We start from the raw sequence: 26,972 nt of genomic DNA on the forward strand, positions 1-26,972 counted from the left end.
TTGTCCCAAAAGCCTCGCGAATTTCAAACTTGTTTATCATTTTCTCTCAAAGCCTCAAGTCTCATGGCGCGAAGTTCGTTTCAGCCTCTCAAGCCTCATCCAAGCTATTGAGAAAACCTGAAGTCGATTTTACCACCCTCGCGGTCTTTTTCCCCCTGTCCCATGCGAGAGAGAGAGATGCTGCATAAGTTTGCTTCGGGGTAATGAACTTCGGGGTAATCCGTCTGCATTCTGTGGTCAGCCGTTAGCGCAACCAACAAGTCACAAATCCATCTTCTTGCGTGAACAAAAAGAGATACCTCCGATTCTCACACATAGATGCCAAGGACAACTCGCATGCTATGCATGGAGAACGCGCTCCTGCCACGTTTGGAGGTAAAGTGCCTGAGCACGGTCAGCGCCCCATCGAGGACCAATGGTCGCCAACTCGCCATCAGCCTGCCCAGTGAGATAAAACAAGCACGAATGCTTCTTTTCAGCTGGCAAGGTCTGGCGACTTTGCAAAGTCTTGATCCGCTAGCATCCTAGTAAGGATGCAATCAATAATGCAGGATTCCGCCGTCTCAGGCAGGAGATGGGATTATCATTTGCTGATCAGATACAAGAATTCCCCGACTGTGCTGTCCATGAGAAACGTCGCCGATGGTAAGGGGCAGACTGGCTGCACACTCCAGGCCACTACTCTGTAGGCGTCAGCGCAGTCAGAATATCATTGTCGTCCTATAACGAATACTACCCACACTTCACGGTGACGTCAGCGCTTTCTGCGATGGTGTCAAGGCCTGAGGCCATGATGACCGCATCGAGACCAGCGCGGATCCCACAAGGGATAGCCTTAGTAGGTGGGGCAGCCTTGTCGATACCAGATTTGCCCCCTTTGGTTAATTTCTCCGCCAAAATTCCAACCAACCACGGCTCCATAAACTCTCAATGACAAGAATTCGTTCAATCGCAACAACGGCTCCCGCACGTGCCTAATATCAGGCCTATCAGACGATAATTGGTAAAGAGATCAGATGGGGCCTTCCTGATGCCCTGGGAAGACTCGGGGTCCTATTGGCTGACTAGGACGGCCCTTGTCCCCTCACAACAGGGCGAATAATGACGAACAGCACTCCTTCTGGCCAAGACATCAATGCAGTGCCGAGACGGTCGGGGCCATTGAAGTCGGCTGCCCTATCGGCTGGGAAGTCCTGTCATTCAGCATTGATCAGACTTTTTTTTTTTAACGAATTTTGGTGAATTTTTGGCTTGTGGATTAGGAATTAAATACTCCTTCTGGCTGCTGCGTCTTCTCATAGCTTGCGAGAAGGTCCATCGCTACCGCACTCGCGACCCTCCTGTATTCCACTGGCAAGCCGCGATAGAGCATTGCATAGCTGCAGGCCCCGGCCATGTCGAGATAGCGCTAAACCAAGCCAGTTTTTTCACCACGCCCACTCGCTTTTGCATCCACGCGACCGTTAGTCAAATTCGTGCATTCGAAGATCGGTTTAAATCCACCGGAATCCCCTAGACCAGCTCGTTCCGTCGACACTATCATGCTCACTCACGGCCTCTCCTCTGCAGGATGAAGTTCGCCAAGTAAGTGGCCCCCCTGATTCCTCCTTACAGTCTTACATCCTGCATGGATGCGCAGTGGCTGATCTCCCGACGATTGACAGAGAATTGGAGCACGAGCTGGTTCCAGAGTGGCGGGCCAAATACTTAGACTACAAGGTAAGAGCATATCCAACTCGAATCTCGTCTGGTTCCAATCTGTGTACTGTGGATTGGTTGGTTTTCTACCCCGCGGCTCTCGCAATACTGACTTTGTGCTCTCGGTTTCAGGCTGGGAAAAAGAAAGTCAAGGCAATCGCGCGCGCCATCCAAAAAGCCAATCGCACTCCCAACAACCCTTCGATTCGGCGTCCCCCACCTGGACAAGGCGATCAATCAGATACACCACTTGGGTCGAACCGCTCCGCATCATTTCGTCGGGCGGAAAAACAAATCGACGGGTCCGATGGAGAGTACAATCTCACAGTGAAGAGCCCCAGTCTGACTTCGCGGTCAACTCCTGGTCAAAGACATGAACGGCAGCCCCTACGCGTGCCTGGATCGCGGTTTTCTGCCGTGGTTGGAAGCTATGGAAGCATACTTGCATCCCCCCCGCAGCATCCGGGGACGTCAGACGCGGCTTCCCTCGAGTTGCCTGACCCAGCAATAGATTATCATGATGATGCTCGTTCTTCGGAAAGACACACGGATCGTCGAATTGCACCTCAGACGCCGTCTCCTGTCATGTCGCGACAGGGCACCAGTAGGGCTGCTTTCAAAGATCCGACACATCACACGCCCCCGGCAAAACAGCCGGTTGCGACAAGTGGTGAATCCAAGAAAAGCGTAGCCTCGGGTTCTTCCAGTCGACGGAATTCCCGTCTTCTGAAGCGCGTTCTATCGACAACCGAATCAGCAGAGAAGCTTGCAGAGGCTGAGCAACGCACCGAAGTCGAGCGGAAACAAGATGAGTTCTTTGCTTTTCTCGACAGCGAATTGGCAAAGATTGAATCCTTTTATCACATGAAAGAGCAGGAAGCTACTGCTCGTTTAAAGGTGTTGCGGGAGCAATTGCATACCATGAGAGACCAGCGGATACAAGAGATCCTGCATGCGAAGAGATATCGAAATCGAGATGCTGAACCCAAACCGACTGAAACTCTGGGTACATTTAACGGTCGCCTGTTTAAAGATGCGTTTCCGGGGCGTCGCATCGGAAAGAACTCCAAGGCCCTGGCGGCTTTGGCTACCCCCGGAGGCGGGCAAGCACAGGATTCTGATAGCATCGTTAGGCGGAGGGATTTCACTCGCCAGCCGCCAGAACCGCAACAGCAACCGAAGTCTGAAGTCCCGTATCGATCTGCAAAGAGGAAATTGAAGTATGCTTTGCAAGAGTTCTACCGAGGCGTAGAGCTTCTGAAGGCTTATGCCTATCTCAATAGGACTGCCTTCCGGAAGATAAATAAAAAGTACGATAAGGTTGTCGACACACGCCCGTCAATGAGGTATATGGGCGACAAAGTCAACCGAGCTTGGTTTGTGCAAAGCGAGGTGACCGAAAGCCTGCTAGCCATTGCGGAAGACCTGTATGCTCGCTATTTTGAGGGCGGCAAACGCAAGATTGCAGCGTCGAAACTGCGCCATACTATCAGGAAATCCGGTGATTACTCACCAAATACTTTTCGCTGTGGTCTGCTTGCGATGGCTGGAATTCTATTTGCAATTCAGAGTCTTATTTACGCGAGTCAACACCTTCGGGGCGAGGACGCAACGATACGTACTCACACGAGTTACTTACTTCAGGTTAGTTTACAGATGTCGACCTTCTCCACTGAGACTTATATACTTACCACAACCAGATTTACGGAGGATACTTTTTGGTTGTTTTTCATTTTTTGCTATTTTGTTTAGATTGCATGGTCTGGGATAGGACCAAGATAAACTATGTTTTCGTTTTTGAATACGATACTAGACATGCTCTGGACTGGCGCCAGTTAACTGAGGTATGTTTCTTCAGCTGTTTTTACAATTTGCCGCACTGACTTTCAGACAGCTCCCTTGTTTCTTCTTGTTCATATTAGGTCTCTTTATGTGGCTCAACTTCCTGTCGGTCAATGACATGTTTGTTTATTGGCCTGTCGTGCTTATAGGTTTAACTTTGATTGTGTTATTCTTGCCAGCACGCATCTTATACCACCGGAGTCGAAAATGGTGGGCATATTCAAATGTGAGCCCAGCTTCTCCATCTGGTTCATCTTCAGTGCTAATCGAACTAGTGGCGTCTCCTGCTGGCAGGATTATACCCTGTTGAATTTCGTGACTTCTTCCTCGGTGATATGTACTGTTCCCAGACATATGCAATGGGCGTGAGTGAACCAAACCCCCTTTTTTTATACGTCAAGTCATTGACCAGGTATAGAATATTTCGCTGTTCTTTTGCCTCTATGCAAAGCACTGGGGCGATCCCCCAATGTGCAATTCGTCTCACTCACGACTACTAGGGTTCTTCACTACCCTTCCATCTATTTGGAGAGCTTTTCAGTGCATCCGCCGTTATGTGGATACGAAGAACATTTTCCCACATCTCCTGAATTTTGGCAAATACTTGTTCGGAGTACTATATTACGCAACATTGAGCATGTACCGCATTGAAAAAGTAACCCGGTTTCAGGCTCCTTTTATTACATTCGCGCTGTTGAACGCTGTGTATACTTCCGTGTGGGACTTGGCCATGGACTGGAGTTTAGGCAACGTCTATGCGAAACACCCCCTGCTGCGCGAAACCTTAGCATTTAGAAGGGTATGGGTTTACTATGTGGCCATGGTACTGGATGTTGTCGTTCGTTTCAATTGGATCTTCTACGCTATCTTCGCGCATGATTTGCAGCATTCGGCCGTGCTCAGCTTCGTTGTCTCCTTCTCCGAAATCTGCCGACGAGGCATATGGACGATATTCCGAGTCGAAAACGAGCACTGCACAAACGTTCTCCTCTTCCGTGCCTCCAGAGATGTTCCTCTACCCTATGAGGTGCCATCTACAGGTGGGCAAGCCGAGCAACCGTCCGAACAGCCACAGGCGCAAGATGCACAAGCTGCTGTCTCACCTTCGCCTGCTGGTGACGTCGAACAGGCAACTCCGTCAACACCCGGTCGCCCACGAGCCCTCTCTCGCGTTGGAACTATGTTGGCGTCTGCTCACGCGCAAGACTTTCAGCGAAAACGACAACCAGGTGAAATGGGCGGAGCTACTGTGGCACACGGCGAGACGGATACTCCTGACGATACAAGCGACGAGGAAGACTCTGGCGACACCCGATCGTATAGGGATGCAGAAGACGCAATTGTGGAGGAGGTCCCATCGGACGACACTCGCTGAGATTAAAGCGGGGTTTATAGATCATATCGATGCGAGAGTAACAGCTTTTGGATGGCATATGATGCTATAATTTTATGCATATAATTAACAATTTAACTAATAGATATGTGATTATACCTCATTAATATGTTGACTTAACTTATCGAATTTCCATCCTCTCCTCACAAGACGACGCCCCGTAGATCCCAACCTTGTCTAGTAACATCATGGTGGGTCTGGAGATGGGGTCCATCTCTACCTGTTGCTTTTTCAGATGCAACTTCGCCCCCTTGACTATTCTTAACTCAGTCTCCTGCGTTTTAGCACAGTAAATGGCGTGTTCGGAGTTGCGATGCCATGGGATCCCCGACACAATTGATGCTAATCCAGACGTGGTTTGTCTACCGTTTCCACTACCCATCGACCCTATGAGCTAATTAAAGAAATTTACTTCCTCAAACACAAGGGCGGTTATGGTGTAAGTTGTGCTCATGTATAGGCCAAATACTCAAGGCTCACCCAACCATCTAGATTATCATCTCCTTTCTCTCAACTGCCTGGTGGACCTTGATCGTCGTCCTTGTAACGTTCAATTTTAGCGACTCGTTTCCCAGCGACAAAAAAAACGATCTTGACCATGATATGGTTCACTGCGCAAGAAAACTCGAGAAGTATGCAGGACACCCACTGCGATTCTTCGAGGGTCGAATCTCCAGAGAAGCTGTCCAGAAGATCACCTTGACCTTGAGTGACCAACAGCTCATCACGGGGACTTCTATCTTCATTGCGATATTCGCCCATATGTGCGACATCACGCAATATCACTTCAGAATCGCCTACTATCTAGGCGCTGCCAGCTTCCTGACACACCAGGCTACAGTTATGATTGTCAGTGACTTTCTTAAGGACTTTCCCCTAAGGAGAGCATGGCGGATGCTCTGGGTCATCGCTATCTTTGCTTTTGTCTTTCTCAATAACCTTGTTGTTTATAGCTCACACTTTCGCAGCGACTCAGGACTCTCGGTGCTGTGTCTCTTTCCCCCCAAGCTCAGCGCCACCAACTATCCTGCAAACAAGATCTTGCTTATCCTTACCTCTATTTTCTGGGCTTGGGGTCTCTTGGCCGTGGTGCGAGACCTGTTCCCCGAGCTTCTGTCCTGCCTGCGCAAGCTATTTCGTCCATTGGTGCCAATGCTGGAGAAGGCATTCAATATTATCTCCGGTCAAGGCATATACCTCTGGGCTCAGGAAAGAGAAAAAGCAACAGAACCACAAAGCGCATCCAGATATATGTGGCGACTCCTGCAGGCGATCCTTTTTCCTCCAATCGTCTTCTCCTTCAGCTTAACGCAGCTTGTCTCTTCTACAGTCATAGACTTATTCAGAATCATCACATCTCTGGTAGCAACCTCGTTGGGCATCTCCCGTTCCAAAACATCCTCCTACGTGGTCGATGAAGACAGCGTTTGGAATTTCGGTCAGATAATGTCGATATTTCTTCTTGCTTTGCCGCTGTTCCAAGCGCTTGAGCTTCTCTATGGTACGTTTCTCTATATCATTATGGTCTGGAAATAAAATGCGGGAATCTAACCCGATTGTTAATCTATCTAGAGGGCTGGCAGGCAAGTCCAAGGAAGGGTCAAGTCATGGACCTGGATATTAATAGTTCATCCGCGGACCTAAATCAGCCTACTGTGTCGGAGAGAGATGTTTTTCAATTTTCTCGAGTCGTCAACGCCGAAACATTCCGAGAAAACCCAACGAGCACTGCTAGTAGTAGTGTCGACTTGAAAGAACGACTCTACCGCAGTCTTGCTTTCCGGATTTGGATGAGGTTTCTTGTCCTGGGGATGACCGCGGCAACGTGTCTGGTGTGTACTGGCTTGTTTGGGCAAGAAATCGTATTATGACATAATATCTTATAGAGCAATTTACTCTTTAGAAGGCCGTCGAAGGCTTGGACGCTGGGGTTATACGCCTTCCTTCACAATATAACAGTTAATGGGTTGTGATTGGTCACTGTAGAGTCAGCCTCGTGCTAGTTATGTCACGTGCTAAAGACGTCACATGGTCGTGACGCCCAGGCAGAACATCGCCATCTCCAACTTCCCAAGTCCAACTCCAGACCCAGTATCCTTGTTTTTCGATCATCTAACACGACGCTCCATCTGTACATTCATTAATATCACCAACGAGATGGCGGCAAATGCCAGATATGAGCCGGCTCCTCAGCGAGACTCGTTTGAGGATCACCAATACTCCCAGGCCCCGCCTTCTTATCAGGCTACTGCGGAGCCTGCGCCTCGCAGCGAAGATGACAACGTCCCGGATGACTTCAAGGTAAGGTTTACCCAACAACTATATGTTTGGCCTCAAGCATGCTAAATCTGTTGTAGTTCGGCGGCACCGTCGCGGAGGGCACTCTGCCCATCCGTATGCAGTTCATCCGCAAGGTCTACGCAATTCTGTGAGTATAGCCGCGCAGTCAATATTTGAAGAGTCACTTGTTAACAAGTTCGATCTGAACAGTACTGTCCAGCTACTCGCAACTGCAATCATGAGCTCCATCTCTTTCTTCAGCGATAGCTACCGCACCTGGATCCAGTCCAACGTCTGGGTCATGTTTGTATCCCTCTTCGGCGCTCTCGGCCTCATGCTCGTGACATTCTGGAAGCGCAAGAGTTATCCCACGAACCTCTTGTTCCTCTCTGGATTTACCCTTCTCGAAGCGTACGCCATCAGTGTGGTGACATCATTCTACGAATCCCGAATTGTGCTCCAGGCCCTCATCTTGACCCTGGGCTTGTTCGTAGGCCTCACACTTTTTGCATGCCAAACCAAGTATGACTTCACCAACTGGATGCCCTACCTCTTTGGTGCCCTTTGGTTCCTGATCCTATTTGGATTCGTGGCCATGTTCGTTCCCCACAGCAGCACCTTGGAGCTTGTCTACGGCGGCTTGGGCGCCTTGATCTTCTCGGGCTATATTCTGGTCGACACCCAGCTTATTATGCGCCACTACCATGTTGAGGAGGAGATTGCGGCTTCTATCTCTCTTTACCTTGATGTTCTCAACTTGTTCTTGTCTATCCTGCGGATCCTCAACAGCCAAAACAACAACTAAATTGGCTTGGAAGTGCCCATATGGACTTATCAAAGAACGAGCGTTAAACCGGATACTATTCTTGACCAATCTCAAAAGGTCATCCTATATAACCAGGCCTGTACTCTGCTTCCATTTCCTTTAAGTCAATTCAGCTATCAATTGCTGGCTTCGATTATTTTGCTTGGAAACTATGGCCGAGCGTTCTAATTCCATATCTCCATTCTTATCGTTGTCGTGGCTCGTCGCTATTGTGAATGTCTTGAGAATGATGAATATATCTTGCATAGAAAAAACAAGTACACTTTACATTTGGAGACCAACTGCATATCCCTAATGAGGACCTTGGAACATAAAACAACCGAGTAGACAACAGTATCAGTTCCCGGCCGAGATGTGTTGTCTTCCGCATATACACGTATGTACCTATCACTATGTGATGCGTAGGTACCAACCTATTAAGGCGGGGATCGTCGGCGTCGAAGACAGAACAGTCTATCCCACGCAGCCAGCAGAATTAAAAGGGAAATTTATGCGATTTCTCCGGTGGAGTTCATCGAACTGGGTCCAGCCCAGCCCCATCCCGGATTCGGTACAGAAGTATACGGTTCATGCTGAATCTCGAAATGGCGGGCAAGATAGCAAAAGGACAGTGCAGATTTAGACATTAACAGCCAGTAAAACACTAATAGTAATCAGTGTAGACCATATAGATAAACCTACTTCGTTGAAACAGAGGATTGCTGTTTCTCGGGAACATGGAAGCCCCCGGTTGAGGCCTGGGTACGGCTTATATTCCGGTTCCGTCAGTGTCCCACTCGCACCCACCTTCAACCTGGTACCCCGCGATTCATCGTCAGCTGCCGACGCCGACTCAGGACACTCCAAGCACCACTGTTTGTTTGTTGGCAGCATCCTGGCGGTTCCGAAGATGACCCATTAGGGGCACCGGCTGTGGCACGGTATAAAGGTGTCCGAAGAACCTATCTTAAACCAGGTCGTCCTAGATAACAGTATACAACACTGCGCACCTTTCGCCCTACCTGTACCAAAATGTCTTTCCCTGTGCAAGGCAAGACGGCCATTGTAACTGGCGCGGGCTCCGGTGCGTTTAATTTACTTCATCTTAGGGCTGTACGGCCCAGGTATAATATGCTAAGAGGGTGTAGGCATAAACCTGAGCTTTGCGAAACAGCTCCTCGAGAACGGGTGTAATGTCCTCATTGCCGACTTGGGTCTTCGTCCTGAGGCGCAAGCCTTGGTTGACCAGTACGCCAGCAATGCTCCCCGGGCTATCTTCCAGAAGACAGACGTGACTGTTTGGAAGCAGCTGGAGCAAATGTTCGAGGTCGCGGAGAAGGAATTGGGTGAGATTGATATTGTTTGTCCTGGAGCGGGCGTTTACGAACCGGTACGTTCTTCTTTTCTACGACGTCTCTACAGCTCTACGTACCTTGCACTCTGGCTAACTTAACCCTTCTCGCGAAAAGCACTGGAGCAACTTCTGGCGACCCCCGGGATCCGCACCAAGCCGCGACGCACCAGATAGTGACCGCTACGCCCTAATAGATATCAACCTCACACACCCAATCCGCACAACGCAGCTCGCCGTGTCGTATTTCCTACGACACGGAACAGACAGCACTCGCCAAAAGGCCATCGTGCACATCTCGAGTATAGCCGGACAAAACCCCTCGCTTGCAGCGCCAATCTACTCTGCGACGAAGCACGCGATCAGCGGATTCGTGCGCTCGCTCGCCAAGCTCGACAGCAGATGCGGCATCCGTGTTACGGCTGTCGCACCCGGCGTGATCAAAACGCCGCTGTGGACGGATCACCCTGAGAAACTGAAGATGGTGGACGGTGGGAAGGATGGGAAGGATGCGTGGGTGACAGCTGATGAGGTTGCGACGGTGATGTTGGCGCTGGTGCAGCAGGACCGAGTGAGTGAGGTGATTGGGGATAAGGAGGCGAAGGAGGGAGGCACAGTGTATCCGGTCAGTGGAGGGACGGTGTTGGAGGTTTCGAAGACAGTGAGGTCTGTTCTGCCTTATAATGACCCTGGGCCTGGGACGAGACCGGGGAATACGGCGTCGACCACGGCGTCCGTGGAGAACGAGGTGTGGGAGCTGCTGTCGACGAGTGGATGGGGAGCTTGATAGGTAACATCGAGATATTATTGAGAATGCAGAGTCATTCCTCACAGTTCAAATTCGTAATTCAAAGACACTGTGAATAACTTGGCAGGGATGGTGCAATAAGCCCAAGAGCGATGGCCAAGAGACACAAGATTGATCGGAGGCCCAGGTCCGGATATCCTTGACTAATAAGTTGTGGATGGCGGCAATGCAACTGTGTCTTCCTGTTTCTGACTTCTTTCTTGACTTCCACTTGCTTCTCATTCACAGTCTTTTTGCTAGACTGCACTCAGCCTTTTCTGCTGGATTTTTGAGGTGGCTAGTATGTCGGCCATCCTTGCTGACACCTAGTTGAGTTGGTTTATCGCTCGTTTCTTTTCCATCCATCCTTATCAGTTCCCCGGTCGCATTCCAACCTCCACGCTGCAACCACCACCGCCGTCATCTCGAAATCATGGACGATGAAGCTGGAATCGGGGCCGGCTCTGCTGGTTCCTTTCGGTCGAACTCCAGAAGGTATAAATCCCGGATAATCTATCATGTTTGTACAGTGGTTGACAAGGGCTAGGCGCGGAGTCAGAGGCAAGCAAAATCCGGGGGCACACCACCAAGCTAGTTGGATTAGCTGTGTGATTAATTTGGTGAATACAAGTGAGTACCTACCTGATTATCTCTCGTTTACGGGACCATTTTGTTAATGGTGCGTGTTCATGAAGTTGTTGGTGCCGGTGTCCTTGCCATGCCCCTCGCCATCTCGCACATGGGAATCGTCCTCGGTGTATTCGTGATCTTATGGTCCGGTGTAACGGCAGGCTTTGGACTATATCTTCAGTCTCGATGTGCGCAGTATCTCGACAGAGGAAGTGCTTCGTTCTTCGCCCTCTCCCAGATCACCTATCCCAACGCCGCCGTCATTTTCGACGCCGCGATTGCGATCAAATGCTTTGGCGTCGGGGTCAGCTACCTTATCATTATCGGGGATTTGATGCCAGGAGTAGTTCAGGGCTTTGCTGGAGGAGATCCGGCGTACGATTTCTTAGTGGACCGTCATTTCTGGGTGACGGTGTTCATGTATGGAGTCACTAGTACATTGCTGGTATGAGGAGTATGCTGACCAGATAACAGGTTGATTATTATTCCCCTTTCATATCTACGGCGACTGGACTCGCTCAAATACACCAGTATTGCGGCTTTGGTCTCAATGGCCTATTTGGTGGTTTTGGTTGTTTATCACTTTATCATCGGAGACACGAAGGACGGCCGAGGTCCGATCCGTGTCATTCACTGGGCGGGAGCTGTTCCGACTCTTAGCAGCTTTCCAGTGATTGTGTTTGCTTTTACATGTCATCAAAATGTAAGAGTGTTCCTACCCGTTATGCCTCGAATATGCTAATCCTGGTGCAGATGTTTTCTATTCTCAACGAAATCAGTAATAATAGCCACTTTAGAACGACCGCCGTCGTGTTCGCCAGTATTGGCAGCTCTGCTACAACCTACATACTTGTTGCTATTACCGGATACCTATCATTCGGCAATAGCGTGGGCGGAAACATCGTGGGCATGTACCCGCCGGGCTTATGGGCTAATATCGGACGTGCCGCGATTGTCATACTCGTCATGTTCTCCTACCCCCTCCAATGCCACCCGTGCAGAGCATCGGTTGATGCAGTCCTACGTTGGAGGCCTAAGCGTAGTGCGGGTGGAAACGAAGGATCTCCTCATCGTCACCCTCTTCTACCCGGAGGCCCGAGAGGATCTCGAACAGCAGAACCAATGAGCGACCTGCGATTCTCTATAATTACGACATCGATCCTCATTCTGAGCTATATTGTCGCCATGACTGTCTCGTCCCTTGAGGCTGTCCTCGCATACGTTGGCAGCACTGGAAGCACCAGCATCAGCTTCATCCTCCCTGGCATATTTTACTACAAAATTTCTGCTCCGGATTCAGCAGCACACCAACGTCTCATGAAAGAGGACGATGAGGCTGAAGATGGTTATATCTCAGGGGCCAGCGAACCGGACGACGGTAACGCCCAATCTCGCCCACTTACTGAGAGCGGGGTTCTGCGTCGGCACACCAGCACATGGCGCAGAGAAGTGCTCCGGAAACTGAGCCTAGCGCTTGCCATCTATGGAGTTATTGTCATGGTTACCTCTCTAGTCACGAACGTTGTGTTCATCGCGTCTCACTAATTGCTACCCAATTGAGCCCTAAGACTAATTCTGTTCTTTTTATTCTTTCTACCCAGTCACTCCATACGGATTTTCTTCCTTGTTCGTTTTTTTTTCTTGTTCCCTTCTTTGGCGCATTTCTTGCCTCTCTTTTATACCTTTTTTCATATCCGTCGTTTATATAGAGCCTGTCGCGTGTGCAGTATACATCGCAACGGCGTTGGGGATGTCAGTTTATTCTCCCGATATGATTTTGCATGACCAGTTTCGTTTGGGAAACCAGGAGTTATATGGTAATAGAGATTGAATTGATTGAAATCGTTTCATTTTCTTTGTCTATGATGTAGTCATTTCTAGTCGTGGTGAGATTCAACCCAGGGATGATCCCGAAGTATACCTAGCCCTATCTTCACGTAGTGGGCTGTTGCTGCTGGGTGCAGTAATCACACAGCTAGCTATCCGTCAATTCATTTGTCGTCATCTTCAGTCTTGAATTGCTGGCGAAACGTCGTGTCACAAGCATCGTGTTGACTACGTACTGGGCAGAGAATGGGCGTTGTCGATCTTCGCATAGCCACAGCCGGGCTGAGTCCAACTAAGCCTTGCCGTGTCCACCACCCAAAGCTCTTATATTCAGACACGAGAAGATTTAAATGATGCGACAGGTCCTCCTGAAGCTCCAGTTGGCCTGTATATACTACCCGTCTGATTCGGGTGTGTCTTTTGAGTACCTGTTTCGACTAGCGGATGAAAATATATAAATATTAAACGCCAGAGCCAGGCAAACAAAACTTGCCCAAGCAAACGGAAAACACAAGAATCCATTTTTATGGAAGCGAGATAGAACCCATTCTATCTTCTCTTGAACGACTTCCACGCCTATTCTTACCTCTCGTCCTTGTTGCATTCTAGCATCTCTAAACAGCTAAACCAACCCGCACCGAGCCACAAAAATACCTCTAAACAGCAGTACTATTCAAACCAAAGCAGCAGCGTCAAAGCAAAAATGTGCGTCTGCGACACCAAAAGCACCGAAATCTGGGAACCTCCCAAACCGATCAACCTTCCCAACTTCATCTACAGAGACCGCTACAAGAGGCCAAATGTGTTCGAACGCTGGGAAAACCGTTGGAACGGGATCGGCAATGGACCTGGAGGAAAAAAGATGTATGGACGTGGTGGAAGAAGCAGGGTTACGGGGGGAGGCAGCAGCATGGGTTGGACTGGGGGAGGTTCATCAGCAACAGCAGGAGGAGGTGATTGTGGCGGGGGAGCATGCTAGATTGCCTATCTTGCTATGGAAGGGAGAAGGTGTCTATTTATGACCCTGGGCATCGATGGGATATTTTTCTCCCCCTCAGTGGAGAGCCGTGTTTTAGTATAATGATAGCTTATGGAGTGTATAGACTGTTGTCCATGTTTCAACGCGGTTTTCAGATTATGCTTAAGCAGGACATTGTAAACCTGCCCTAGTAAATATTGTTTTCAGCTTTTAGTATAGGTGAAGATGGGAAGACCCGTTAGGATGTCAAAATCTGGGCCGGCCACCCACTCACAACCCCCCGATAGCATAGTTGGTTTAATGCGCTCGACTGTAATGGATAACATTAATCGAGAGATCCGCGGCTCGACTCCGCGTCGGGGGAGTTCGAGTTCTTTTTTTCCTTCCCAGATTTTAAACATCCTCAAGCTCCATGTAAAGGCACTCGTAGTATTGAGACCGGATTCAGCTAGATAGACGGCCGCCTTAAGGTTCGAAACCTTGCATATTTTTCGGTCCAATAGCGACCTGAGAATTTTTCCGATTTTCTCCCACGGTTGACGCTGGATTCTGACCACTTTGCGGTCGTGGTGGTGGCGATCAGGGCGGAGTTCCGTATCAGGAAACCGGCCCGCCTTCCAGATACGGGTTTCCGACAGATCTACTCCGCATATCCCACAGGTATAAATAAATCGTAGTCGTCGGTGAGAGCAGAGGGCAAAGAGACCGATTCCTATCTTCTCGTTGCATTATTATATACATCTCGCAAAATGTCATTATCAAAACTTCTTACGCGATCGACTGTGCGGGCGGCCTCTACATCCACCGCTTCTCAAACCACCAAGGCTGCGGGGGATATCTCTAGTGTCTTTCCCAGCTTGCGACCGGATTATAACCCGGAGCCGCTGCCTCCTCGGTTTAAGCATCTAAAAGAGAAGTTTTTCCGTGAGAACGAGGATGCGTTGAAGAAGAGTTGGGAGAGATTACTTCCCAGCCTGGAAGAGGAAGTACACAAAATCAAGGCCAAAGGGAGCGATGTAAGTCTTGATAGATTGGTTTAGTGGCTTGAGGCTAATGGTTCCAGATTATCCCGTCCGTGGAGTACTCTGATGTCGTTTCTGGAAATGTATCTCAGGAGAGCCTGGCAGAGATCCGTCACCGCGGATCAGTCGTGATCCGAAATGTGGTGCCGCGCAAAGAAGCACGGGGATGGAAGGAGAAAGTCGAGGACTACGTAGCTGCCAACCAGGAAAGAGTCAAGGCATTTCCCCCGGACTCGCCGGCAGTGTTTGAGCTATACTGGACGCCGTCTCAGGCAGAGGCTCGCGCTCACTCCAACATGCTAGACACACAGCGCTTCCTGCAGCGCCTGTGGCATTCCTCAGATCCCAACACCCGAATTTCGACACGGAACCCTCTCACATATGCAGACAGATTGCGAATTCGACAGCCAGGTGATGGCAAATTTACCCTAGGCCCTCACGTGGACGGTGGCTCTCTGGAGCGCTGGGAAGACCTCGAGTACTCGAGAGTGTACGCCAAAATCCTTGAAGGCAAATGGGAAGAGCACGACCCATGGGATGCGAAACACCGCGTTACTGCACAGATGGACCTATACAACGGCGCAGGGGCATGCTCCATGTTGAGGTTCTTCCAAGGCTGGCTCTCTATGTCCAATACAGCACCAGGGGAAGGCTCACTGCATGTTTGCCCAATGCTGACGCACAGCAGTGCGTACACCATCCTTAGGCCATTCTTCAACGGCGAGACGATGCAGCCAACGATAGACAATACCTTCCCGGGATCCGTTCCAGGTGCTTGCCAGGAATATAACCCCATCACTCACCCACATCTCGAATTAGAAAAGACTATGGTGCCTGTTCCGGAGGTTGAACCTGGCGACTATGTTGCCTGGCACTGCGACTCATTACACTCGGTAGACAAAGAACACCGCGGCAAGGGCGATTCGAGTGTTCTCTATATCCCTGCCACCCCGATGTGTGATATGAACGTTGATTACCTGCTTAAGCAGCGGAAAGCAGCGCTTGAATACTCCCCGCCATGGGACTTCCCTGGAGCAGGCGGACCAGGCGAGAGCGGTTTCAAGGGAGCCCTGGACTGGAACTCGGTTAGGCCCGAGGGACAGCGCGCCATGGGATTGGGATCACAGCCATGGGAGATCACAGGCGACATGACCGAAGGAGAGAAACAGGCCGTTGAGAAGGCGAACAAGGCGTGCTTTGCATAGGAGGTTTGAGATTTGAGATTGTAATATAGAATATTAGCATAAAAAGAATATTAGCAGTATTTTGTGCAAATGATGTCGGGCGAGGTAGTCATGTAGAGATAAGGATAGCTGTTGGCTGGATGAAGCTAGAGCTCGGAGGCTCCAACGCCGGCGGAAGTCCCGAGTCTCCCTCCACTTCCGTGACATTCACCTTCCACCTCTCAACCAAAACCTCCCCTCAATGATCCCGCCGCAGCAAAGCTCATAATAATGTGGCTGCAGGCGACGCTCCTTCTGGTCGCCTCTTGCGTCCCCTCGACGCTCGCAATTTACCCTGACGAGGTCGGCCATATCGATTTCCACCATGCGCTGCTAGGTGTCCCGTCGTCCCAATCGACCTTTTTCCACCGCCCATCTTCCTCCTCCAGCGCTACCCTACTCTACACAGTATCGGAGAAATCGCTTCTTGGTGCGGTCAACCCGAAAGATGGAGAATTGTTGTGGAGGCAGAACCTGTCCCGCTCCGATGTAGCCCCCGATCAGAATGCCCAAGGCTTGCTGCGTGCCTCGAGCGGAACAAACACGGTTGTTAGTGGGTTGGGAGACTATGTTTCCGCCTGGAGCGCTTTGGATGGAAAATTAATATGGGAGAGTTGGTCCCCAAATATGCCTGTGGTGGATCTTGAGCTCTTGGAACTGGAAGATGCCAGCGCCACTTCCTCGGACAGGGACGCAATTGTGCTTTCTGGAGGCCAAGCGGGCTCGATTAAAAGGCTGGATGGCTCGACGGGTGAGATTAAATGGGAGCATCATGATCAAAGGTTTGTTGTTTCTACATGGATGCTGTTGGAATAAAAGAAAGCTAACGAGATTTGACGGAATAGCGGCGATTTCCCCTTCCAGGTGTCCTCCTCCTCGACCAACGTCTTCTACATCTCTCTACAGCCAGCTTTGCTGAAGGGTCATAAAATCCGGGTTACCTCGCTGGATCCCCTGACCGGTCGCCAGACGCACCAGCAGGTACTCAACTCCGACAGCGATATTTCCGGACCGGAGTCGGTGCTCTTCGTGGGTGCCAACAACGCGTTCCCTGTTATCGCCTGGGCAGATAAGTCACACAAGACGCTAAAGGTCAATGTAATCGGCTCCAAGCAAGTTACATCGGTCAATATCGACAACACTAGTGGAGAGGAAATCAAGTCCATCCAGGTTCACGCTCCGAAGACCCTCAATGCGCTACCCCACTTCCTTGTTCATTACGAGACCGCGTCCGGTTCTTGGGCTGAGGTTTATCACGTTGACCTCAAATCTTCGACCGTGTCAAAGGCCTACAGTCTGCCGTTTTTGAAGGGATGGGCTGCTTTCGCTACCAGCACCAAGGACGCTAATGTCTATTTCACTCGGATCACCGACTCTGAGACAACTGTTGTGTCGTCCGCTTCTCACGGTGTTCTCGGAAGATGGCCCCAGCACCCTCCCTTGGACAACGCCGTCCATGCGGTTTCGGAGGTAGCTACGAAGGGTGACACTGTGGCTGTTCGCACGGCCATTGTGTTGGAATCTGGTGATTGGCAAATGGTTCAGAATGGCGCGATCGGGTGGCTCCGACCTGAAGCGCTGTCCGGCGCATTGGCCGCCGCCTGGGCTAACGTGGACAGCCAGCAGGATTTGGCTCACCAACTCGAAGTCGAGGGTCACGAGAGTCTTCTCAAGGCGTATATACACCGTGTGAAGCGCCATGTAAATGACCTCCAATATCTTCCCGACTGGTTGAAGGGGCTGCCTAAGCGTGTTCTGACTAGCTTGCTTGCCGACGAAGTTTCTAACTTGGACAGCTTTGGCGTCTCGAAGCCCGTCTTAGTTGCCACCAAAAATGGACGGGTATACTCTCTAGACAGCGGAAACCATGGCAAAGTGTCCTGGAACGTTAAGGCTTCCGAGGCGGATACTTGGAATGTCAAGGCGATTCGGACTCAGCCTGGGTCTGCTACGGTGTATGTTGACGATGGTAGCACTGTTACCTTGAATGTCACTACAGGGGATATAGTCCAACGTGGCCCTGCCACAGGCAAGTTCTCTTCGGTTGTCCCTGACGATGAGGTCTCAGAAAATGTATTCACTGTGACCCAGGAGGATGGAAGGATTCTCGGATGGAACTCGAGGGACCCCAAGCTGCCCGTATGGGTATTTCAACCCGCACCCGGGGAGAAGATCATTCGCGCCACTGCTCGCCCACCTCACGACCCAGTCGCTTCTATCGGCACGGTTTTGGGCAACCGATCCGTTCTGTACAAGTACCTGACTCCCAACGCGGCACTCGTCACAGCCATTGGGGAAAACTCAGCCACATTCTATCTGCTAGACGCAGTTACCGGCCAGATCCTCCACACGAGCACGCATCGGGATGTTGACACCGCGCAACCTATCGCCTCCACAATTTCAGAGAATTGGTTCGCATACTCCTTCTATGCGGAAAGCCCCGATCCTTCCGAACCAAGGGGATACCAATTGGTCATATCGGAGATGTTCGAATCTCCCATTCCCAACGATCGCGGTCCTTTGGGCTCCGCATCCAACTACTCCACACTTATCGACTTGCCCCTTCCTCATGTCATCTCCCAATCTTATATGATCGCGGAACCCATCTCACACATGGCCGTCTCCCAAACCCGCCAGGGCATCACCACCCGCCAACTCATAGCCACTCTCCCAGAGTCCAACGCCATAGTCGGCATCCCTCGCCCCATCCTGGACCCGCGCCGCCCCGTCGACCGAGAGCCCACCGTCAACGAAGCCGAGGAGGGTCTAAGGAAGTACACCCCCTTCCTCGAATTCGACGGAAGATGGTACCTCACGCACACGCGCCAGGTCGCAGGAATCAACACCGTTATGTCTGCACCCACGCTCCTAGAAAGTACATCCCTGGTGTTCGCCTTCGGAAACGATATTTTTGCCACGAGGAATACGCCTAGCCAGGCGTTTGATATCCTAGGAAAGGGATTCTCGAAGTTGCAGTTGCTTTTCACGATTGTGGCCTTGGCTGTCGGTGTTTCGATTTTGGCTCCGATTGTATGTTCCCCACGTCCCTTTTATACTATTACTTGGTCGGTTTCTAATATTTTATTTACTAGGCCCGCAAGAAGAAGACCGATATGCTTTGGAAGACGCGGTAGAGAAGGAGGAAAAGGATATAAATGCAGTGTAGTCTTTTTTGAATCGATATAATTGTACAAGTTACTCTTCTCATGAAGTGAATGTATTCGTTATAATTAACAATTAGGGCTGTCCGTGTATCATTCCCACGTACCACAGTATACTAGTGATTATCACGAAAATGGGGATACCGGCAAGGTAATTTATTCGTCTTTATTATTAATTTCTTGCATTAAATACGCTGGGTAATTATTTAATATTCAATATCTACCCCCGAATCAAGCACCTCTTCCCTACCGGCGCGAGCAAGAACCAGGCTACCTGCTCCATCTCCTCGGCCCTCATATCACCATGAACCTTTGCCCCAGGAAAAGCTCTGAAGAACCTCGCCGTCGCAAGCCTCAACTCCATCCTCGCAAGATGCACACCTAGACAAGTTCTCGCCCCGCCGCCAAACGGCATGAATGCGTCTTTCATCGCCCGCGTTGGATTGTCCCATCTACCAGGCTGGAACTCGAGCGGGTTGGGGTAAATCGACCTCTCGCGGTGGAGTGTGTACGCTTGTGTTGTTACGATTGTGCCTGCGGGGATGGGGTGTGTTGCGAGTGTTGTGGGTGTGTTTGAGACGCGGGGGAGGGCGGAGGGGACGCCTGAGTATAGTCGTAGAGTCTCGTTTATGGTGTTGGTGAGATGCGGGAGTGGTTTGAGGTCGCTGTCTGTGAAGTCCTCGGGGAGGGACGAGAGTTCGGTGACGAGGTTGGATAGGAGGTGGGCGTTGGCGGGCTGGGAGAGGGTCCAGACGAGGTAGGTGAGGGTATTTGCGGTTGTGTCGCTGCCGGCGACGATGAAGGTGATTGCTTCGTCGAGGATGGCTTTGTCGGGGAGGGAGCCTTCTTCTCCTTCTTCAACGCCGGGTTTGCCATTGTTGGATTGGAGTTGGAAGAGGCGCGTGAAGAGGGTTTGTTTCATTGGCTCTGCTGTTGGGGAGGAGAGAGATTTGGAGAGAAGCGCCTTGTATCGCTCGATGGACTCGACGGCGTACTTGCCTAGTCTGGCGCCCGCTTGTGCTGCTTCCTGGACGTAGGGTATGGGAATGGGGATGGAGCCTGCTAGACTGATGAGACCTGGGAAAGCGACCTTGACGGCTTCGGTGGCGGCAACGGCAGTCAGGTCGTGAGAGTACTGGTTGTTACGGCCGTACTCGAGCATGCGGAATGAATCGCCAAAGCAAAGCTCGCCGATGATATCCGTCGTCATGAAGATCCACCATTGGAAGACATCGACAGCGCCAGAGAGTGCCGTCTTCATCTCAGCGCGCATCTTCTCAATAGCAAGCTTAACACGGGCGTCGATAAGGGCCTCGGACTTGTGCAGCTCGGCGTCGGACGCGGAGCTCGAGAAGAGCCTGCGTCGTGCGCTGTGGAATTTGACGTCCGAGGTGTTGAACAGGTTCTCCATGTCTGGGCTGGTGAGGGTGCGATAGAATGCGTACGGCTTCAGGAAGGGAGTTCCGATGCGGTGGATCTCTTTGACGGCCGCCAGGTCGCAGACGTCGACTTCGTCAGGGCTGACACGCACGATGGGCCCGTAGCGCTCATGAAGGGCGTGGACGTACTTCATGCGGTTGCCGACGAGCCAGTGGTATTTCAAGACGAGGCCGGTCCATTTTGCAATTTCTGGACCGGGGATTGAGGCGAGGGGATCGTTTCGCCAGCGGCTGAAGAGCTGGAATCTGGTCAGTATAGAGATACATGTGTTATGGTTGAGGGGGTTGACGCACGAATACCACGCATAGGGCGATTGGGAGGGATAGTAGGAGGAACGCCATGAGCTATGTTGATTTTTCCCCCTTAGTCCCGATCCCAGACCAAGGGAGGCTAAGAGGCATGCATTTTTATACTCTGGAGGCTGAGGTCGTAATGGAGTGGGGCGCAGAATGCATCCTCGAAGTTAATAGTACTAACTATGTAGATGGACTGCGGACAATGTCCGTCGTACTTATCCAAGACGCCACACCGAGCCGACGTGATGGGGCGATTCGGGGACTGCGAGTACGAGACAATCGGTTCTGGCTGCCGTCGTGGTTCATGCAGCAGCAGCATGCAGGATTTCAAGTTTTCAACGATCTAAGGTCTCGTATATTTCTCGGATCGAGAGCTGGTGGCACCGTCGGTTATGGTTCCTACAACTGCGAGCCAATGAGAACAGCAGAATTGGAACTGACTTGATTGTTGTTCCGGTTCCTTGGGGCTGAAATGAACAACCGATTTCTGATTTCTGATCTTGCATGATTATTGGTTGGAACATCTCGGACTTCTGCTGAGAAATTGCGAAGGACTGGAAGTTTCCAAGATTATCTTGATTACGGCTGACGATTAAAATGAAGCATTTTGTCAACGGAAATATATTCCTCGGCTTAAACTCAACCGAAAACACCTTTGCCCTTCCCACAAGAATCGCAAGTAATGCTGTACTGTATGGACATGATATCAATCTGGAAAAGGAAGATCCTCAGCGCCGGGACTATGCTCACAACTCAATGGACGAAGCGGCTGCAGTAATAAACAAAAAAAATCAACGACAATGTCTGCTGGAAAGGAGGGTAGAGATCTATGTCTAGAATGCAGGATTTCACGTGCCAAAAGCCAAAAAAGAAAAAGAAAAAGATAGAGACGGGAAGTGATATGTCGCAGCAAGATCATAAAAACATAGGAAAAGAAACAGGGGATGCAGTGTAAAGACAGACGAACGGTCAATCCGAGAGATAAGATGGTTAATCAAGGAATGTCTTAGTAGTACGGCGCATTGGCATTGCCATAGTGGCTCTGCTGCGGGTTGTATTGGCTGGCCTGATAAGGCGGAGGGCCTGCCTGTGGAGGCTGGGAGGCGAACTGGCTCGCATACCAAGACTGGCGTCGAGGCTCCTCCGGTCGGTAGGTTTGGTTCAAAGCGTCCCATGTGCGGCTTGCCCCTGGCATGTTGTAAAGGCTGCCAGGTCCGGCCTGGACCCCGTATGAGTGGGGAGGGGTTGCTGGTGCCAACTGCTGCTGGGGTTGCGGTGGTTGCTGTTGCCAGTGATGCTGGCGTTGAGCAATAGCATGCTGCACCATCTGGTTTGACATACCCTCCTTCATCAACCTCCTCTCCTGCTCCCGAGCATCGATTGCCCCAACCAAGCCCATCGGGTTGACAGGTGGCGGTGTCTTTTGTTTATCGCCAGATAGATTGAAGAATGATGACCCGGTCATGCGGGCTACATGTTCCTGTTCGCGGGCCGAAAGATGCGACGAGACATCGTTGTAATTCATCATGCTGCTGCCGCCGCGAGACTTAGGCCGAGGAATGGCATCTTGATTAAGACCCAGTTGTGATTTTGACCTCGAATAAGCCGTCCAATCGCCAGACACAGGCCGTGGGCTTGGTGTTATTGTTGCGGTAGAGGGTGTTCGAGCGTGAGCATGGACCGGAGGGCTGGGAGCCGCCCGTTGCTGCACGAATTGCTCAGGCGTGAGACCACTACCGGGTGTTACTGGACGTGGAGCTGCCATTCCTGGCTGCCACAACACGCTCCGCCGATATTCGTCCCTGCTTGGTGATCTGGAATGATTGCGGTCCGCCTGATGTGCAGGGATTGAGTACCGCTGCTTTCCTGTGACATCAGGATCACTTCTATTCTGGTCAAACTTCTTCAGCGTGTCTGAGGTATTCGGGCGTCCAGTAGTTGGCAAGTAGTTTAAAGTTGGCCCAAAGTCAACAGTGGGGATGTCTGGATTATGCCCTGGCTTGTCTTTCATAGCATAATGCGCATCCCCGATAACCACGTCCTTTGGCTGAGGTTCCGTTCCCACGGTTTTCTTCACTCCCATCCTAGGCCTTGGTACCGACTTGACAGAGTTCTTGCTGTATAGCGATCCTTTTGTGCTGGCGTAGTCAGGAGATGTCGTGGACTCGTCATCACCGTAGACACTTTCTTCCTCTGGCTGTATTGGCCTTTTGGGCACAGAAAACGTGGGGCGACTGACGATGCCAACCATATCCAGTGCATCTTCGTCGACGGTATGGCGGAGATCATCGAAACTAGGCTCACCAACGGAACTTTGCGGGCTGACTACTTGGGTCTGCGTTGGTGTTCGGCTGATAGGCTTCCGTTTGACGGCCTTTTCGGTATCAAGTCGGATGCTCTGAGTGCTCAGTCTGTTGACCTTGGGAGACGGCTTGGGGGATGATGGCTGGTGTGATGGGTTATTGGACGTCGGCGCACCGCTAACGCCGAAGTTATGCTCGGGTACGGGCGGAGCCTGTTCCTTCGCTGCAGGTTGGTGGGCAGCCAAGCCACCGGAAGTTGGGGCAACAAAACGAAGAGCATCAGCATTTGCCTGCGACGAAGTTGGCGATACAGGACTGTTGTTAGCGTAGTTGCTGCTGTTTTGACTTCCTGATGTTGGAGGCCTGTCCGCCAAGTTCATACCGCCAGATGCAGCGACAAGCTGCGCGAGAGTAGCATCAGACATGCGTACGTTGGCTCTCCGTGCGTCTGATGATGGTCGTGGTCTGGCAGGAGGCGCATCTCTAGGGTCGTGAGTCAGGGTCGGGGGTGGCGCAACATCAGTATGAGACACTGGAGATGTGAGTTGTTGTGCAAACGGTACGTATGCCGGCTCCTCTTCAGCTTCCTCAATCCGATTGTCCTCCGAGCTAGTTCGGCCAGGGGAGCTACCGGCAATAGGGCTTTGAGTCAAGTCATGTGTGGAAGACGCTGCAGAGTTCTCCATAATCGCGGACCTGTGAGGGGGCTGGGGTCCAAATCTCGTTGTATCGGACATGCTTCGCGAGTGTGGCGATGGTGTAAACGGCTCCTCTTTAGGCACCTGCTGGACGACAGCATCTACCGACTGGTTGAACGCAGGAACGTAACCCGGCAAACCTCCCTTACGACTTGACGCCGCTGCAGGGACGTTGCTGTATCTATTCGGGATACTAGCACGGAAGCGAGGCTTGTTTGTGGTGATGCTGCTTGTCCTGCTACTGACATTTGCCATTCGACGTGCGGTTGCATCCTTGAGCTGTTTTCTCCACTCCCCCTCACTCCAGTTCTGAGAACCAGGAGTCCGCATGAGATTCGCGATATCCATCAGGTCAACGTAGTCATACCGTTCCTGGTCCGGAAAAGCGAACATAATGCTCTTAACGTGGTTTACTGCGGCGATAAGACGGTTCGGACGTCCGTATAGGTTGAAGGTATCAAAGGTCGGTATCAAGAACTGAAGCATCATCTCGAACCCACTCACAGCAGGATGGACTTCCGGCATTACGAAAACGAACCCTTCCATTTTAGCCTCTGACTGCGAGTGTAAGATGAAGGTCCCCTCGATTTTGATCAGAGTCGACTGATCAATCAAAGCCTTCGATTGGGGGTAGATGGCGTATGCACAATATGCGTCGGTAACTGTCGCTATAGGCTTCACCTTCTTCGTCTTCTTCGTCTCATAGAACTTGATGCTTCCTATTACCAGCTTTGGCGCACGGTCATAGGCGGACTTCTTCCTCATAGTCTTCCTTGCTTTCTGAAGCTCTTTCTCATCTGGTGGCGTTATCACAAACCAGCAGCGCCTCCAGGGGGTTCCAGCCCCGAATCTCACACGAGCCCAATCTTCATGCTTGAATCGAGTGTGCTCCAAAATCATTCGGATATTGTTCAATTCTCTGCCTTTAGCGGCGATGATAGAACCGGTGTATGCTTCGTAGAGACAAGTATGCTCATATATGGCCAGACGAATTGCGGAGGCCCATTGGATCAAAGAGTCGTAGGAGTCGAAGTGAAGAAGATAACGGTTTTGGCCGGCAGACGAGACGCTCAAGACGTTCTGGAGAGATTGTGCGCCAGCCAGGTTTTGTGTGGGAAGCGTTTCAATCTGTTACTGTTGTTAGAACGACATTATCTACTGAAAGGGTTCTACTGAAACTTACCGATTTGACTGAAGAGTCCGCGAGGTTAATGAATGTTGGAGACACGTCTGCTGGATCGGCTGCTGCGTCCAGCGCAGCGGCATCCCATAAGGATAGGACTGTTCCGACAAGTTGAGCATAGCACTCCACCCATTGTCGTTCAGCACATGGACGGCCATCTATGGAGGGAAGTAAAGTTAATTGGACTGCGGGAGCCTTCGGTAGAGGAGACGGGAACCTACTGGTATCCAAATCATTCAGCTTCAGAAAGTATCCCTCGAAGTACAGTTTGTTGGCATGACTGTTCATATACGAAAAGATACGCTGCAGTTCGGCAGGAGTGTCCTCTGCTAATTGCATAAACGGAGGCTTAGTTGTAAAGAGCGTCGAGCCCGGCCGCGACATGCGTCGTTCGGCTTTTGACGGAGAGCCATCGTGCGGAGAAGGTGTGTCTGGAGAAGGTGTATCGAACCTTGATGGAGGAGCGTTGTAGGACGACGACGTCGGTCGTCCACCTCCATCGGGGCTTGTTTTACGGGATGGTCCTCCAAAGGCTGATAGAAACGACAGCACTACAAACGCAAGGGATATCAGCGACATTCTCAGAAGTGGAGTTGATCCCACGAGATCGACAAAACTTACCGCGAGAGCGAACCATGATTGCAATGGTTGATTATCAGACGATAAGAAGACCAGCTTCTGCGTATGTTCTTTTTTTTGGTGTAAATTCTTCAACGAAGAAAAGGGAAAACGAGCGAGCGCTGGCAAGAAAACGGGAGGGGCGGGGAATCGATTGATGGTGTTTGGGCTCCGGGATCTCCGCGCGGAGGCAGCGACAGAGTGTGAGGACGCAAAACCCGCCAACAACAACCTTCAGACCTGCACAACCAGTTCCATGAAGACTGAAGAAACGGCGAAGAGACGGTGTGTGTAGGAAGAGCGAATGACACGGAGAGAAAGTTAGGCTGGGCGGTCAGCCAAGTTGAATTGGTTCTTGGGTGGATGGCGCAAGATCGAAGTAGTCGTCAGCGCCTGACCAGATCCGAGTCAGTCGGACACTAACAGAGTAGTCCGGGAGCTTGGGAAAGATCGAAGTTGCGGGGAGGCAGAGAGGCGAGAGCCAGACGGGATGGGGAAGAAGGATGAAAGGAAAGGAACAGGGGCCAGGAAAGAAGAGCAGTGACACAATAAGCAAGCAAAAAAGACAGAGAAAAGACCACGAGGTGAGACTGTGAGACAGCGAAACGGGCTCCGGGCGGAGGTCAAGATGATGCGCCGTGGGTCCAAGATGCGCGGTGCAGGTGGATTGGGACTAGAAGTGTCACCGTTTTTTTGCTGCCAGACTGGAATCTCAGCCACAGCTCGCAGCTGAAGCGCGAACAGAGCGACGGCGGGTCAGGCTACCAGTGGGCAATCAGGAGACCCTGTTCCAGCACAGTTAATGCCTCCAATAAGCCCTGGATACGGGCGTAAGGATCCCCTGTTGGCCACCGGATAAAAATAAAAAATCCAATTCTTTCTGGGGAGTGCGTCATCATGTGGCTCAACCAGACCTCGCCTATGTATGTCCAAGACCAGACTACGGAGTACGACGTACCAGCCTCGTCCTTGGGGTACGGTTCCAGATCGTCGATGCAGCTGCAACTGATCCCAGATAGGCCGCCTCTGCAGCTGATTAATATTATTAGTGGCTGGGTTTCGACGGTCTTTCTACATCGTCCACCGGCGTTCTTGACTTCTTGCAAGTATACGAAATTCCCCACGCCAAATATAGTAACACAAGCCCTGCATGTCTTACTCGATTGCTCCTCGCCTGCCGTACCAAAATCCCCCTTTTCTATCATATTCCATTTTCCCTTGACTTCTCCCAGCGCAGGACGAACCGCAAAGAGCGAAAACCGAGACAATCTGACAAATATGAACCGTGCCAAGGTCCCCTAACCCCTCACTGGGCCTGTCCATTCACTGGAGATTTCATGGCCGAAGACCGCGCATCCCGACTGGCCACTCAAATGGATTATTGTCACTGGCCGCGAATAGTTCACTTTTCTGGAATTTGTCCGCCTGGGATTTGC

General features: G+C 51.1%; 9 protein-coding genes and 1 non-coding gene across 10 annotated transcripts; 8 read left to right on the forward strand and 2 right to left on the reverse strand.

Moving 5' to 3' along the window:
- Window positions 1-1,570: 1,570 nt before the first annotated feature.
- Window positions 1,571-4,915, forward strand: APUU_71029S (SPX and EXS domain-containing protein; the record flags this gene model as incomplete). The annotated part of the gene is made up of 7 exons (XM_041695967.1): window positions 1,571-1,584; window positions 1,665-1,719; window positions 1,831-3,342; window positions 3,399-3,542; window positions 3,593-3,766; window positions 3,816-3,905; window positions 3,959-4,915. The coding sequence occupies 7 exons, from the start codon at window positions 1,571-1,573 to the stop codon at window positions 4,913-4,915; spliced, it is 2,946 nt and encodes a 981-aa protein (XP_041561645.1).
- Window positions 4,916-5,536: 621 nt separating this feature from the next.
- On the forward strand, window positions 5,537-6,804 carry APUU_71030S (uncharacterized protein; the record flags this gene model as incomplete). The annotated part of the gene is made up of 2 exons (XM_041695969.1): window positions 5,537-6,434; window positions 6,506-6,804. The coding sequence occupies 2 exons, from the start codon at window positions 5,537-5,539 to the stop codon at window positions 6,802-6,804; spliced, it is 1,197 nt and encodes a 398-aa protein (XP_041561646.1).
- Window positions 6,805-7,090: 286 nt separating this feature from the next.
- Window positions 7,091-8,018, forward strand: APUU_71031S (Bax inhibitor-1 family protein; the record flags this gene model as incomplete). The annotated part of the gene is made up of 3 exons (XM_041695970.1): window positions 7,091-7,234; window positions 7,291-7,361; window positions 7,424-8,018. The coding sequence occupies 3 exons, from the start codon at window positions 7,091-7,093 to the stop codon at window positions 8,016-8,018; spliced, it is 810 nt and encodes a 269-aa protein (XP_041561647.1).
- A 1,032-nt stretch (window positions 8,019-9,050) lies between these two features.
- APUU_71032S (putative short chain dehydrogenase/reductase family oxidoreductase) lies at window positions 9,051-10,156 on the forward strand (the record flags this gene model as incomplete). Its single annotated transcript, XM_041695971.1, has 3 exons — window positions 9,051-9,102; window positions 9,167-9,408; window positions 9,488-10,156. 3 exons carry the CDS (start codon window positions 9,051-9,053, stop codon window positions 10,154-10,156), a joined length of 963 nt encoding a protein of 320 aa, XP_041561648.1.
- A 433-nt stretch (window positions 10,157-10,589) lies between these two features.
- APUU_71033S (putative amino acid transporter) lies at window positions 10,590-12,331 on the forward strand (the record flags this gene model as incomplete). The annotated part of the gene is made up of 5 exons (XM_041695972.1): window positions 10,590-10,651; window positions 10,704-10,786; window positions 10,852-11,206; window positions 11,261-11,489; window positions 11,540-12,331. 5 exons carry the CDS (start codon window positions 10,590-10,592, stop codon window positions 12,329-12,331), a joined length of 1,521 nt encoding a protein of 506 aa, XP_041561649.1.
- A 1,538-nt stretch (window positions 12,332-13,869) lies between these two features.
- APUU_t70008S lies at window positions 13,870-13,956 on the forward strand. Its single transcript has one exon. It is a non-coding gene; the product is annotated as a tRNA-Tyr (tRNA).
- Window positions 13,957-14,341: 385 nt separating this feature from the next.
- On the forward strand, window positions 14,342-15,819 carry APUU_71034S (DUF1479 domain-containing protein; the record flags this gene model as incomplete). Its single annotated transcript, XM_041695973.1, has 2 exons — window positions 14,342-14,608; window positions 14,656-15,819. The coding sequence occupies 2 exons, from the start codon at window positions 14,342-14,344 to the stop codon at window positions 15,817-15,819; spliced, it is 1,431 nt and encodes a 476-aa protein (XP_041561650.1).
- A 249-nt stretch (window positions 15,820-16,068) lies between these two features.
- APUU_71035S (uncharacterized protein) lies at window positions 16,069-18,971 on the forward strand (the record flags this gene model as incomplete). The annotated part of the gene is made up of 3 exons (XM_041695974.1): window positions 16,069-16,619; window positions 16,683-18,867; window positions 18,930-18,971. 3 exons carry the CDS (start codon window positions 16,069-16,071, stop codon window positions 18,969-18,971), a joined length of 2,778 nt encoding a protein of 925 aa, XP_041561651.1.
- A 247-nt stretch (window positions 18,972-19,218) lies between these two features.
- APUU_71036A (cytochrome P450) lies at window positions 19,219-20,779 on the reverse strand (the record flags this gene model as incomplete). The annotated part of the gene is made up of 2 exons (XM_041695975.1): window positions 19,219-20,676; window positions 20,732-20,779. The coding sequence occupies 2 exons, from the start codon at window positions 20,777-20,779 to the stop codon at window positions 19,219-19,221; spliced, it is 1,506 nt and encodes a 501-aa protein (XP_041561652.1).
- Window positions 20,780-21,740: 961 nt separating this feature from the next.
- Window positions 21,741-25,555, reverse strand: APUU_71037A (PH domain protein; the record flags this gene model as incomplete). Its single annotated transcript, XM_041695976.1, has 4 exons — window positions 21,741-24,863; window positions 24,919-25,076; window positions 25,140-25,469; window positions 25,540-25,555. The coding sequence occupies 4 exons, from the start codon at window positions 25,553-25,555 to the stop codon at window positions 21,741-21,743; spliced, it is 3,627 nt and encodes a 1,208-aa protein (XP_041561653.1).
- Window positions 25,556-26,972: the final 1,417 nt, after the last annotated feature.

Source organism: Aspergillus puulaauensis, chromosome 7 (genome assembly GCF_016861865.1).
Source record: "Aspergillus puulaauensis MK2 DNA, chromosome 7, nearly complete sequence".
Classification (NCBI taxonomy): Eukaryota; Fungi; Ascomycota; class Eurotiomycetes; order Eurotiales; family Aspergillaceae; genus Aspergillus; species Aspergillus puulaauensis.